The 14,276-nt window shown below is 41.8% G+C and overlaps 1 protein-coding gene across 1 annotated transcript; it reads left to right on the forward strand.

The window, feature by feature from the left end:
• The first annotated feature begins 8,138 nt into the window (after positions 1 to 8,138).
• LOC124144237 lies at positions 8,139 to 13,170 on the forward strand. Its single transcript, XM_046513543.2, has 4 exons — positions 8,139 to 8,330; positions 10,877 to 10,952; positions 11,713 to 11,742; positions 12,027 to 13,170. Exons 1-4 carry the CDS (start codon positions 8,298 to 8,300, stop codon positions 12,650 to 12,652), a joined length of 765 nt encoding a protein of 254 aa, XP_046369499.2. The 5' UTR covers positions 8,139 to 8,297; the 3' UTR covers positions 12,653 to 13,170.
• Positions 13,171 to 14,276: the final 1,106 nt, after the last annotated feature.

A 14,276-nucleotide genomic window follows, 5' to 3' on the forward strand; every position in this document is an offset into this window, starting at 1 on the left:
GTCCTATCTATAGGCTGCTTTGTATGGTAACTCACACACCGGAAACAGGTTTCATTATTAGGAGGGTCATGAATGTATTTTCCGGCCTTTTCAAAACGAGTTTTAAAACCGGTAAAGTTTTTTTGTAACTTTAAAAAAAATTAAATACACAATATTAAAATGATGGTATATCTTTATTTAACACAGTGCATACATGTAAACGAAGTCCTGTTAGTGGGCAGGTTTAATCGCGGGGAGGTACTTGTATTATTGTACTCTCTTGACAAATCGTCATCAAACGAAACAAGCATAAATGTGTCAGTGCGTAAATATGATTTTTTATGAAAAGAAAATACGAAATACCGGGTTTATCTACTGAGACATCGACGTATTTATTTTTACGATGTTTTGGCTCACCTTAATCAGTAACAATCATAGGTTCCTGGCGTGACCAAGGGACGCAACTCTGCACAGCGAATCGCGGCAGTTTAGACCACTGGGTCACTCGTGCCCCCACTACAAATGACATATTTCAACAACACATAAACAGTTAAAATAAAGATAACGTATAGTTTACTTCAACATACGCATTCGCTCACACACACGTACGCACGCCGTGATATAACTGGAATACTGTTAAATGCGGCGTTATACCCAACTCACTCACTCACTATTACCTTTCCATCACAGACGCACCAGTGATGGCGGATGCTGCTCAAGGGATACAGCTGGAGACTCGCGTGAGATAGACACTTATATCAGCTACTGCCCTACATCGGAGACATCGCAAGTATCTCCACCCTCTGCACTGCTGAGGCGTTCTGTAGTTACCGATATATCAAATGACGTTTATGCTGATGGTACATTGAAATACTAATGAAAGACTCCACAAAATTTAATCTGAATGTAATTCGTCTTATGCCATTAATACTGTTTTGGACGATTTTGATACGATGAATGAAACACCTCCTGTGGCGTTTTGTTTGGATAATGACGATAACTGATGTTACGGAGAACGGTTTTGTCTAACGACAGGAATCCGTCTGTTTCGAGATGAGTAAGTGCCTAAATCTCCAACCATTGATCGGGAATCCTTCGTTATCAGGTCTCTGACCATCGATTAGGAATCCTGTGCATATATATGTCAATCATTGATCAGGAATCTTTCTTGATCATGGTTTCGGATCATCGATCAGGAATCCTTCTGTGCGTAGATGTGTCAACGTCTGGGTTTCGGATCATTGATCAGGAATCCTTCTTGCTCAGGTTTCGGATCATCGATCAGGAATCCTTCTGTGCGTAGATGTGTCCACATCTGGGTTTCGGATCATTGATCAGGAATCCTTCTGGATCAGGTTTCGGATCATCGATCAGGAATCCTTCTGTGCATAGATGTGTCAACGTCTGGGTTTCGGATCATTGATCAAGAATCCTTCTTGATCAGGTTTCGGATCATTGATCAGGAATCCTCCTGTACAGAGGTGTTAACGTCTAAGTCTGGGATCATGGGCCAGGAATCCTTCAGGAGTCTCGGTCTTTTCAAAACCTTATTGTCGAGGGAGATATTTTAGTTGTGTCTGTTATAATCTCAATTTCAAGGACAGGGTTATAGAAGATACCTATGTGTTCAATAGTAAAGACCTAAACAGTAGTACGTTATTCTGGATTGAACATGTTCATATTACTAGAATTGGTGCACAAAGACCTGTGTTTGTCTTGAAATGTGACTTAATGCAATGAGTGTCCAGGCTGTGTGACATGGTAGTTTGTGTGGGACGTTGTTCATAATATCAATCACGGGTATGTTTGCTTCAGATTCGATTTTTGAGGCCGCTCTCATATGATTGGAATACGGCTTTAAACATCGAACAAACAAATAAACGCTGCGTCCAACATGTGAAATATTGTCATCCGTGGTTCGTCCTTTTCTCATTCAAATGAAATGATCTTTTTCAAAATAGCAGTTACTGTTAATGATTTTTCCTATTTAGACTTTACCATATGTTCCCGTGTTTTTTAGGTGAACAATTGACCTGCCTTTGTATGTGTTTGTGACGGGTGCCTCCGGTGGGGCAGGATACGCTCACCTTTTTCGCGAACGGCTGGTATCATCACTTTTTGATAGTGGTTCATAAACACATGCTCATGATGTAGTCGGAATCGTACAATTGTCTTTAACAGAGATCTCTTACGAATAATGGTAAGGGTTTTCTCGCTTTTAATACTATTTATATCTCTCAGTATTAGTGAGTGAGTACGGTTTTACGCCGCTTTTAGCAATATTCTAGCAATATCACGGCGGGGGACACCAGAAATGGGCTTCACACATTGTACCCATGTCGGGAATCGAACCCGGGTCTTCGGCGTGACGAGCGAACGCTTTAACCACTAGGCTTCCCGACCGCCCCTCTCAGTATTAACTATTGTCTTAGTTACATTAAGATCGCTGTAAGCAAGGAGGCGAAGTATCGTGTGTACATCAAACACCCCAATGCACAGTGCCAGACACGATGACATACATTCAATGATAATTCTCAGATTTTACCAGAATCAATAAACTCGCATCCTGTATGTAAGACTATAGGCTGAAGGGGAAACCAAGCGTCGAGAAAAGCTCTTGATAACGACAGTTTGCGAGAACTGGAATTTCCGAGGAATTGACCTGAAGGTTACCTAACCTAAATCAATATGTTTTACAATGCGCACGAGATTGGTGCCACCGTGCTCCGGAGACAATCAATATAACCTGGTGCGCCATGACACACGGACTGACACGCCCTACTCAAGTATACGTCACGTGGTTTGCATCACGTGATTCTCGCCGTCACGTGGCCGGCCCCACCTGACACCACGTGACCTACATTTCCTTAATTCATTCAGGTGCCTGTCCAATTGGAGGCCGTAGAAACTACGCATTATTGCAAGACAAGACCGCTGTGACATTCCTTGTCCTTGGATCTTTATTTAGAGCTGGTTCAAAGAGAGCATTATGGGTGTTAAATATTTTTTCAAGGTTGTTATTTACTACGTATCAGTACAAAAGAGGTCAGCGTGGAAACGAGGTCAATGGAAAACCCTGTTACGTTGTTATTATTGTATTTACATTTCCTTGAATGAACACACACTTTGACAGTCGTAAATTTGCTTTTCTTTATGTTAATAGTTATGCATTTCCTTTCCGTTCACGGGGGTGTGTGAGAGTGAGTGGCTTGGTAAGTGAGTGGGTGGATAGACGGTTTGGGTAAGTGAGTGAGTGTTTTAACGCTGAAGCTGTATGACAGCAATATATCAAGGCACGTGAAACCAAAAAGTAAGGAGCTCGAATACAAGTAATGTGTGTTAATAGCCCACTGGGATCAAATGCAGGAAATATTAGCGGGTATATATGAAGACGACATGTGAAAACCCAAAGCGCACACACGGAGTTTTTATTGGTTTGTCGCAAAGCCCTGGATATGTACTACGCAACGTTCGCGAAGGATCGCCACACAGGTAATACGTCAAATTATGTTCATCTGTTGAAATAGCCAAAGACAATATTCCGTGAAGACATGATTAATGAACAAAAGTGACCAAGCGACATGTGACCGATAATCAGTAGGATCACCCGTCAAAATGACAGTATCTGACCAAAATTGAAACGTGAAAAGATCACGAAAATCAGTTTTGTAAAAAAAACTCTCAGTAGCGCGTTTGTGATCCACGTGATACCATTACAGCCGGCTACCGTCGTCTCATGCTCCCAATAAATGTCTGGGTGGTTGCAAAGGGAAGTTCGTTCCATTCTTCAGTAACAGCATTGCCGAGTTTCTGTAGATTTGCTTCCGGAAGGACATGGCGTCGTGAGAGGGCGATCTGCAGATAGTTTCACATGTGTTTAGTAGGGTTTTAGACTTACGGAGACGATTACGCACTGTCTGAGTAGAAACGTTAACGCCATGTAATTTCTGAGTGTGGTGGCAGTCACAAAGTGATGACTTCTTACTGCAATCATGAAAAACGTGTTTTCACGCTGTGTTGACCCAATATTAAGCATGCCTATGCATCTGCCAAATTTGTCGGTCGTCAAACAACGTCTTTGACGCCGAGGGGCATAAGCGCATTTAGTTGTTGTAATCCTTAGTAGCAAATGATGTTGTGCTCTCTGGAAATGATTTAGAGCACCATGTGCAATAGTTCAATATTTATTTGTTGGATGATTTTTTTAAATCTAAACCTGATCCTTAGCAAACTTTGAGTAGTACATGTATCTACCGATATAAATCATTCACAGTTGGTGAAAAATTTTACGCTTAGCCTATCGACGTACATTTTAACTAGCTAGCCATCTCCCAACATATTGTTATCGTCATCTCACAAATACATATTGTAGCCAAGTTCCACAGGACAGCACGCCTATGCACGCTGTGGCCAAGTTTTAACTTTCAATCGAAATGGTAACGCCCATGTACATTAACGTCAAGTTTAACCTTTGAAACCCAAGAAACCCAACATTACGAATGTGGACATAATGATAATTCAACCTCTGCGCAGATGACAACTAGGACAACCAGAGTTATAACTTGACCCAATAATCGTCCCCTGTGTGCAGCCTTAGACCCTGTCTAGCTAATTCTGTAACCGTTGATCTGAAATAAACCCAAGTACTCAAAGTAGGTTCCTGTTGGAGGACAGTCATTTTATTTAAAGGGGAGCTTGCAGTTAAGAGGACAGTGCAGCTGAAGTTTAAGCTCACCTGAACGATATATGTTGTTTATGTTTTATATACCATCTGTATATATATATATATACCTACTGAGTAGTCTTGTTTGGTTATGGTTTGGGTGACCTAGGCAACAACAACAATGATGATGATAATAATAATAATAATAATAATAACAACAACAACAACAACAACAACAATAATAATAACCCGATCTTGTCTTTTTTGATAAATCTAATGAAATAAATTATATCATTGAATGTCCCTTTTTCTGTCCCTTCTTGTCACTAATGGGATTGACAGGATGTAGGTAAAACATGGCAAATATGCGGACCTTGTTTTCGAAATGTCATCCTTGCATCCCAAGTACCATGTTGTCCGACTCCCCATCGTTCTCGGTGCCTCAGGGCTTTGTATCTCCTAATCTGTTGACTGATATTTGGAGAGCATCCGGGTTTGTTGCCAGGAATACAGCCCTTCTGACAACCTGAATAATGAGGAAGGCTGCAGTGTTTGGGAGACTTCAAAGATACCATGAATAAGACAGGCGTGATGTTAAATATGAACATCATGAATGCGGTATGCCTAATGTTAAATATATACATCACGAATAAGGTATGCCTAATGTTAAATATGAACATAATGAATGCGGTATGCCTAATGTTAAATGTGAACATCATGAATAAGGTATGCCTAATGTTAAATATAAACATCACGAATAAGGTATGCCTAATGTTAAATATGAACATCACGAATAAGGTATGCCTAATGTTAAATATGAACATAATGAATTAGGTATGCCTAACGTTAAATATAAACATCATGAATACGGTATGCCTAACGTTAAATATAAACATCACGAATAAGGTATGCCTAATGTTAAATTTAAACATCACGAATTAGGTATGCCTCATGTTAATATAAACATAATGAATTAGGTATGCCTAATGTTTATTATAAACATCATGAATACGGTATGCCTAATGTTAAATATAAACATCATCAATAAGACAGGTGTGATGTTAATTCAAATTTTTTTTACTCTTAAACCGCAAATAAAAGCGACAAAATCCATGCAAGAAGCAGAGTCCGTTGTTCGATTCCGACTATGTCATAAGCACGTGTAGAGTTACGGTAGAGCACGGCATGCTTACCCTTTTCGCGAACACCTGGTGTCATCACTGATCTATTGTGTAATGTCCACCAATGTTAATATGAATGAATCGTGTTGTCTTTAACTGCTTTTAAGAAGTATATATCTATTTCAATTTTTTACATAGACTCATTCAAATATCATCCGCTACAATACTATGAGTGCGACTTTAAACAACAAACAAACAAACACTTATAGCTCATCAAAGTTGGGCTGCACTCTTCCTGGTTCTGTGGGCCTACACGTACGACGTATATGTCTAACATCAACATACGATCGACATTTGAAGAATCTCGCCATATGGACAATATTGACGCTAAAAGGAAACCTGCACTTTGAGTTGTTGTATTGGATAGATGATGCACTAGAAGCAGGAAGTTCACACGAAGTGTTCCCCAACAGCAAGTGCGTATGTAAGGCTTCTCCTACAAAAACGGAACAAACCCAGTGTGTCTGGAGGATCGCTCTGAAACCAAACTAGTATATCAAACGTTTTCTAGCTGTTACATTTATATTATTATCTTTAGACCTTTTATTGTTGTTGAGAATAGAAACAAACGCACAGGTTTCCGCCTCAGGTTTTTATTGTTATTGTTGTTGTTGTTGTTGTTGTTGTTGTTGTTGTTGTTGCTGTTGTTGCTGCTGCTGCTGCTATTGTTTTTCTGTATTCTGAGTGGAAAAATCGGACACACTCCAGATCGTATTTTTAGTAGTAGTAGTAGTAGTAGTAGTAGTAGTAGTAGTAGTAGTAGTAGTAGTAGCAGTAGTAGTAGTAGTGTTATTAGTATTAGTTGTTGTTGTTGTTGTTGCCGTCATTATAGCTGGAATATTAAGCAACACCATACACCTACACTCTCTCTCTCTCTCTCTCTCTCTCTCTCGCTCTCTCTCTCTCTCTCTCTCTCTCTCTCTCTCTCTTGCTCTCTCTCACTCACTCACTCACACACACACTCACTCACTCGAAAACAAGTTCTTATTTTGATATCATTTATTAACTGTTGTCTATTTAAATGCAACATTAAAAAGGTTATGATTCCTGGAATGTGCCAAATAGTGTGTGAACGCAAGAGTGTCAAAAAGCGAAAAGAATAAATCCACGACAGCTAACCATAAAAATATGGTAAAACATTGTTGATTAAAACAGTTTCATGTGCACGTTTAACACAGGGCGGTACACGACTGTGTAGGGCGTTCAGAGGCGGACGTGTCCTCAAGAGGCGTGTCCACTATATAGTTGTTTCTTCCCCCAAACTGAAACCAGACCAGAATGCAGAACTTTGATCTATAATGATGTCACGTTGGACTCTCACTGAAATGCATTGTTTGACTTTCCTCTGAAAGGATACTGTTACAGCACATACGCCGTAGAATTAAACTCCGCTGTCACGTCCTAGTCATTGTGAAATACGTTCATTCCTCAAGGAATCTGTTTCCTGATGCTGGTATTCCAGCCCCCGTACAATGATGTCTTGGCGTTTCGGGCGGCGCCACGTACCGTGTGAATTGCCATTCCGGTACATCCTATTTAGGTATAGACAACGATCCGGCCGTGTTCACGAACACGCTGTAAGATAAGCTGCTGCAGGTGAGACGATGTAGCAGAAGAATAGCTAGAAAATGAAGAACATCTGCGTTCTCGTGTATCAGTGATTGGTCATTTGTAATTTTGTAAAATATGAAATTCATGGCGACTAAACTCCGATGTTCCGTGTCTATTTCAACACAATTTCACATATTAGATATGAATCATATTTTCGGAAATGAACATTATGACAGTTTATTAAGAGGAAATATTTGAAATAATTCTCTATTCGGTTTTTCATACATGTACAAAATGCAACTGGCAATATTTGCTAAAGGTTTGGTGAAAAAGTTAATTACGCTGTTTCGGTGATAGTATTTGTGTTTATTCGTATATTTATGTTAAATACATTATATCCGATGTGCTAGACATATTTCAAATAATAAGATAAGGTGCAAATATTATTACTTTTAAATGACTTTTTTCTTAAGGTGCAAAATAATTACCAACATCATATGACTCTTACTAAAACACTTCATCGCCATCTAGCATCCTCATCACAACCTACATAATTTAGTAAATCTAGCACACTGAACAATTATAATTGATGAAACTATTTGTTATAGCTGGACAGCTTTATTCAACTTAAACCACGCTTTTCTCAACTCTCTCCCAAGTCAAAAGTTGTGCTGTAATCAACTGATCATTTCAACTTTGACATTTCATTCATGGGCCTAAATATTTCACATACTGGCGCATGCGTGTTTCACGTAACCGGAATGCAGTCATTTCCGATAAGTGGGCAGAGGGGATTTATAAATGGCCAGTTCGCCGCAAAAGCTTGCTATATATTCTTCTTAAATTACCAGGAACCCGCTCCTCATATTCCGAGTCATACCGTGGTGTGCTTTAAGGTCTTGCGTACTCGGCAGTGTGTTGGAATGACACTCTTAATCAATGTTGCGTTTGTGGCTGTAAGTATACTTTGATAATTATCATATTTTACATCACTTGTTGAGTCAACATTTAGTCTCAGGGGGCGTGGATACTGGTATGTTTAACTACAACGTTATGGGTTCTGTAGAGCAGGTTACATTCAAGTGCGTGATAAGTGTTTAAGTGCGTGGTATCCTTTGTTTAAGAGTTTCTACTACACGATCTAATGTAACCGAAGTTTGTTTGCTCATGTGAACAGTGTGTGATTCGCTTGTTTCTCCGAGTGATGTGTGTATGTGTGGTGTCATACATGCGTACATGTAGCTATTCTGAGAAGAGTGACGTTTTAATTACCTAATCATGCACTCTGAATTGTCTCTTATGTGTCTGTCAAATTGTCTCAACAAAGTGCGCACTACTAGAGTCATGTAACGAGCGTTAACCAGAAATGATGTTCCTTGCTTTTAATGTACTTTTGCTTTTAACCAGTACTCTGTGGTTTGTTTATCGTGTGTTTATAGGCATTGATATTGTTTTTCCTCAAACGTCGGGGATGTTCTTTTTTAAACACATACTATGCATACATGATGTGGTTTGGACACAAACAGACTTTGCGGGCGTGACATATCACCCTAGTTTGTTTGTTTGTTTGTTGTTTAACGAAGCACACAGCAATATTCCAACTATATGACGGCGGTCCAGTGATTGACGCCATGAGCATCGATCCTCGCAATTTGGATACGATGACATGCATTACCCAAGTCAGCGAGCCTGACCACCGATCCCGTTAGTCGCCTCCTACGACAAGCATGGGTTGCTGAAGACCTATTCTAACCCGGATCTTCACGGGGCGTATGACCGTAGGGACTATACATGTATGTGAACGATGGTGACAATGACTACGTTTTGTTTCTTGTGTCTTTCAAAAGTTTATTAAATACTGAAATGGGTAATTAAAAGTAGCGTGATGCATGAATTTTAATTTAATGTATTCCCGTTGTTTTGAGGCACAGATATTAAACCATTGAAATAATTTCAAACTCTATTACTATCATTTTAAGACGTTAGGACAAGGGTGTGCCTGTAATCTACGACTCTTCGATTAGCACGCAGAGTCGCGTCCCTTAGGCGTGCCAGGATCTGTAGTTCGTTGTTTCGATTCCAAGATTAGCTCCATTATGATCTTTGGGTTGTCAGCACCCTACCCGTGTTCGTAGGATTCAGTGGCTGAAGCCTATGCCACTCTGGGCCTCATCCTCCAATAATAAGGGGCGGCGGGGTGGCCCCGTAGTTAAAGCGTTCGCTCGCCACACCGAAAGCCCGTGTTCGATTCCCGACATGAGTACAATGTGTGAAGCCCATTTATGGTGTCCCCCACAGTGATATTGCTCTGGAATATTGCTAAGACGGGCGTAAAACTACACTCACTCCAATAAGAACTTGATACGTCGTGAAACAATTTTCACTCACTCACTCTTTTAAGATGTGTACTTGTATCGGCCACTGAAATTAAGAAACATTAAGTAAACATGTTTACCACTCACTCACTCACTCTCTTTTTAATTCGAAATACAAGGGACCTCGGAAGTTTGATATAAAGGTAGTTCGAGAGTGTGTACGGTCAACCACAGTACCGATGCGAAGTCTGCCAGAGACAGACAGTTTCAAAGGCTTACATCACTCGAGTTTATCAAGTTTTCTCTGCACCTGTATTTCATATTATAACGCGTGCACAGACACCTACCTTACCATCAGAAGGAATCTGATATTTTCTTTTTTCTGATGCCATTATTCATTCATAAGCACGTCTGACGCTTGATGTAGAATGTTTACAACCCGCGAGCAGGAAATGCTGGCACGGAGAAAGTGTTTCAGTTGTTTTCTGTTCCGCCCTTGACGGGGCGCGGGGGGGGGGGGGGGGGGGGGGGGGAGGAGGCAGCGCTCTATAGACAGGGTGCACCTGGGCGCCATGTGCCATCAGCTTTGTGTTCCTTGACTGTGTGGGATGTTTTCTCTGCCAAGAGTTCTGACCTCGATATTTGGATTTAACTTATTGAAGTGTTTTAATCGTTAAGTCTACAATATTATGAAAAGGTCAGTTGTGACAAGCACATGCATGTATTTATTTCGTCAAGCACATGCACTAATAATTATGTAGAGGCTGATTTCCGTATGGTTCTGAACATCTAGTCTGACATGAATTTTTTTTAGAAAAAACAGTTGTTAAATTACCTTTATAAAATATGATAAAAAGGAACCCAGAATCTCTCTTCATTTTCATGCTGCAGTAATCTAGACTTGCCCACTATTATAGACTTGCATGGGCTTCATTTGATATATTTGTTTCACGGTCTGTATTCCAAATGCTTAATTATTTGTGGAGATAACGGAACTGTATAACACGCTGGCATTAGCTTCAGCCAATGTGCAATGTGCACACACGCTTCCCTCCCTCTCACTCACACACATCACTCACACACGCCTCTCTCACTCACACACGCCTCCCCCCTCACTCACACACATCACTCTCACACGCCTTTCACACTAACACAAATTACTCACTCACTCACTTTGTCACCTACAGGTCTACTGTGTGCTGTGTGGCGACGCGGGTCCTTCGGCAGTCAGATTGCAGGGTCCAGGGGGAGAGAGGTCCAGAGGTAGGATTTCGTAACATCCCAGGGACTGCCGCATGTTAGTGTTGACATATTCCATTGGCCATAATAGGCAAAACAGTTGTGGAAATAAAACATGTAAAAGGATCACCGAAAATAGGTGATGACACCAGGTGTTCGCGAAAAGGTTGAGCATGTCCTGCTCTCCGGGTAGCTCAGCACGTGCTCATGGTATAGTCGGAATCGTGCAATGGACGAGCTTTCAAATGATTATTAAAATATTTTTTTTGCTTGTATTTACATTTTAAGAGTAACAAGATAGTTCTGGTGTCAGAATTGCAATCTGCGTGATGTTTTTATTTTAGGGGGTTGTTCACTCGTCACGCCGAAAACCCTGGTTCGATTCCCCACATGGATACAATTTGTGAACCCATTTCCGGTGTTCCCCGACGTGCTATTGCTGGAATATTGCTAAAAGCGGCGTAAAACTATACGCACGCACTCACTCACTCTTATGAAATGTAAAACATACCATATTCATGTTGTTCATATATAACGCCTTACCTACATTATTCTAGTCCTGCACCATGACTGTGGAATATATTTATTTTATGGGGGAAAACAATAATCTAGAAACGCATACAAAAGCAAGTCTAGCCAGCTCTGGCTAACTCTATTCCACAGCATAGGGAATTCTTTTTTTAAGAGTCAAGAAGGATATTGTGTAATATAAGATTTCAGAGACTAAAGGTAAGTCTGACATTATTCGTGATATTCAAATTTCAAAGTATGATCGTCTTTTCAGGTTGTGTCCAAGGAGCTGAGGTCATGGGAGGTCAGTATCAACCTTTGAAACTAAACCATTTCCACACTTATTCCACTCCATTTTTGAGCCTTGAAATGGGCTGGCAGATCTCGGTCGTTCATCAAACTATCCGTGTTGAAAGTAGTACACACCTACCACCTGTCACTTGGACTTTCGACAACCCCTTATCGAAATCACTGATATACTGTTGAAAGTGACGTCAGAGACCCGCGTACTATACAATATAAATACGTAATGCAATATAAAGAGTCATGAGTACATACAATTAAACCGTTAGCGTTTTCTGATTTCAGGAGCATTCTCAGATCTCCCCCCTTGTCCACCCTGGGTAGATGACAAAGAAAGGTGCCGCATCGGGGATACCATTCTCAGTCGCAGTCAGTGCCTAGATATCATGACGGAAAAAGAATACCTGGCTCTATCCCGAAGTCAACCAGAGACAATGTCCCTCCCTCCGTCCCCGCCCCGCCCCTTAAACATCATGGTTAGCCCCCCTGGCTGGTCCGGTGGAGGAAGTCCACCTGGGGGGTGGGCCCAGAGCCACCCTCCTAGCCCCCCGGGGTCTCATTTTGGACCCCCAGGGATCAGCTCTGACAATATGATGAAGGACACTGACGTTCTCCCACCAGGACACAAGAACAGCCGCTGGTACAGCCGGAGACACAGCTCCCCGTTGGGCTCTATGCCCGGGTCTGTCCCGTCCCCCCCGGGGGTCCATGTGCCGAGCCAGATGATAAGAGCTTTCCAAAGGAGGAACTGGAGGAGGAGAGCCCCAAAGACCTGGACTAGGAGAAGATCCGGGAACAGGAGAAGTCGCAAACAAAATCGGGAACAGAGGAGCAGTTCTTTGAGGAGGCGGAGCAGGAGGAACAGGAAGTACGGAGGGCTGTCAGCGCCACCAGGAGTACATCAACTCTAAAATCAAGACAAATACAACAAACTTGTACTTTTCATCCATTCATACCCTGACTGATTCCACGTCATGCCTCATAAGGTTCGTGGTCTTTTGAGAGGCAATATGTGAAATTTTTATGGTGTATATTTAAGAAAGTACTGCAATTCTTACTGGGCCTTCACTAATGGCATCCCTGCCTGTGGACGGACAGGCAATCGACAAGAACCAACATTGCGCCTTGTGATGGTAAATGGGAATGTATGGAAGAAACGCAGCGCCACTAGTGTCCTACGACGTAGAGTACAACTGTTTGTGACATATGCGACTGTATATATTACTAGTGATTAGCGAGTTATGGCCTGAGGTAGTTTTGATATAACAGCAAACCAAGCTAATCACCATCTGTACCGTATCACATCTCTACTTTATACGTTGTTCACATTCTACATCATGTCCTGTTATACCTTTCTTGGAACACATAGTGTTGTAACACTTATATGAATTGAAGACTGGTGTTTTAATAAAATTACTTGTACATATTACAAAATATTCTGTTATGCTTCGATGCTGCTCAGTGAACCAGGGATGAATAACTGAACGTACGTCAGGGTCAGGGAACGTACGTCAGGGTCAGGGAACGTACGTCAGGGTCAGGGTGTGAGGTGAGTGAGGTGAAATGGGGTTTAAGCCGCGTCCAAGACTATTGCACTTACATAGCGACGTGCATGCACGTGTGTGTGTGGCTGCTTGCACTAGCCCGGACTGATGCCGATTTATAGCCGATGAGTAAATAGTGGAGTACAGAGTTGAGTACATAGATGAGTAAATAGTTGAGTACATAGTTGAGTACATAGATGAGTAGAGAGTTGAGTACATAGATGAGTAAATAGTTGAGTACATAGTTGAGTACATAGATGAGTAAATAGTGGAGTACAGAGTTGAGTACATAGTTGAGTACATAGATAAGTAAATAGTTGAGTACATTGTGGAGTAACGAGTTGAGTACATAGATAAGTAAATAGTTGAGTACATAGTGGAGTAACGAGTTGAGTACATTGTAAAATGGAGCATCGAATATGCAAACATGTGGGCATTATGCTACATCTAAACCCTCATTTTATGGTCGGCATGTTGACCTGCAGATGTCACCTTGTTGACCAGCGGGTGTCGCCATGTTGATCGGCGGGTGTCACCATGTTGACCTGCGGGTGTCGCCATGTTGACCTGCAGGTGTCGCCATGTTGACCAGCGGTCGTCGCCATGTTGACCTTCGGGTGTCGCCATGTTGACCAGCGGGTGTCACCATGTTGACCAGCGGGTGTCACCATGTTGACCTGCAGGTGTCGCCATGTTGACCTGCAGGTGTCGCCATGTTGAGCTGCAGGTGTCGCCTTGTTGACCTGTTGGTGTCGCCATGATGACCTGCAGGTGTCACCATGTTCACCTGCAGGACTCGGCATCTTGACCAGCGATTGTCACCATGTTGATCTGCAGGTGTCGCCATGTTGACCTGCAGGTGTCGCCATGTTGACCTGCAGGTGTCGGCATGTTCACCAGAAGGTGTTGGCATGTTGACCTGCAGGTGTCGCCTTGTTGACCTGCAGGTGTCGCCATGTTGACCTGCAGGTGTCGGCATGTTCACCAGAAG

The sequence above is a fragment of the Haliotis rufescens genome, unplaced genomic scaffold, assembly GCF_023055435.1.
Source record: "Haliotis rufescens isolate VD_foot unplaced genomic scaffold, xgHalRufe1.0.p SCAF_16, whole genome shotgun sequence".
NCBI lineage: Eukaryota > Metazoa > Mollusca > Gastropoda > Lepetellida > Haliotidae > Haliotis > Haliotis rufescens.

What these genes read in the sequence shown, in the direction of transcription:
- LOC124144237 (XM_046513543.2), top strand. Translation starts at nt 8,298, where the DNA reads ATGACACTCTTAATCAATGTTGCGTTTGTGGCT. An exon ending in AGGGGGAGAGAGGTCCAGAG is followed by an intron (nt 10,953 to 11,712) that starts GTAGGATTTCGT and finishes TCGTCTTTTCAG; the next exon opens with GTTGTGTCCAAGGAGCTGAG. An exon ending in AGGAGCTGAGGTCATGGGAG is followed by an intron (nt 11,743 to 12,026) that starts GTCAGTATCAAC and finishes TTCTGATTTCAG; the next exon opens with GAGCATTCTCAGATCTCCCC.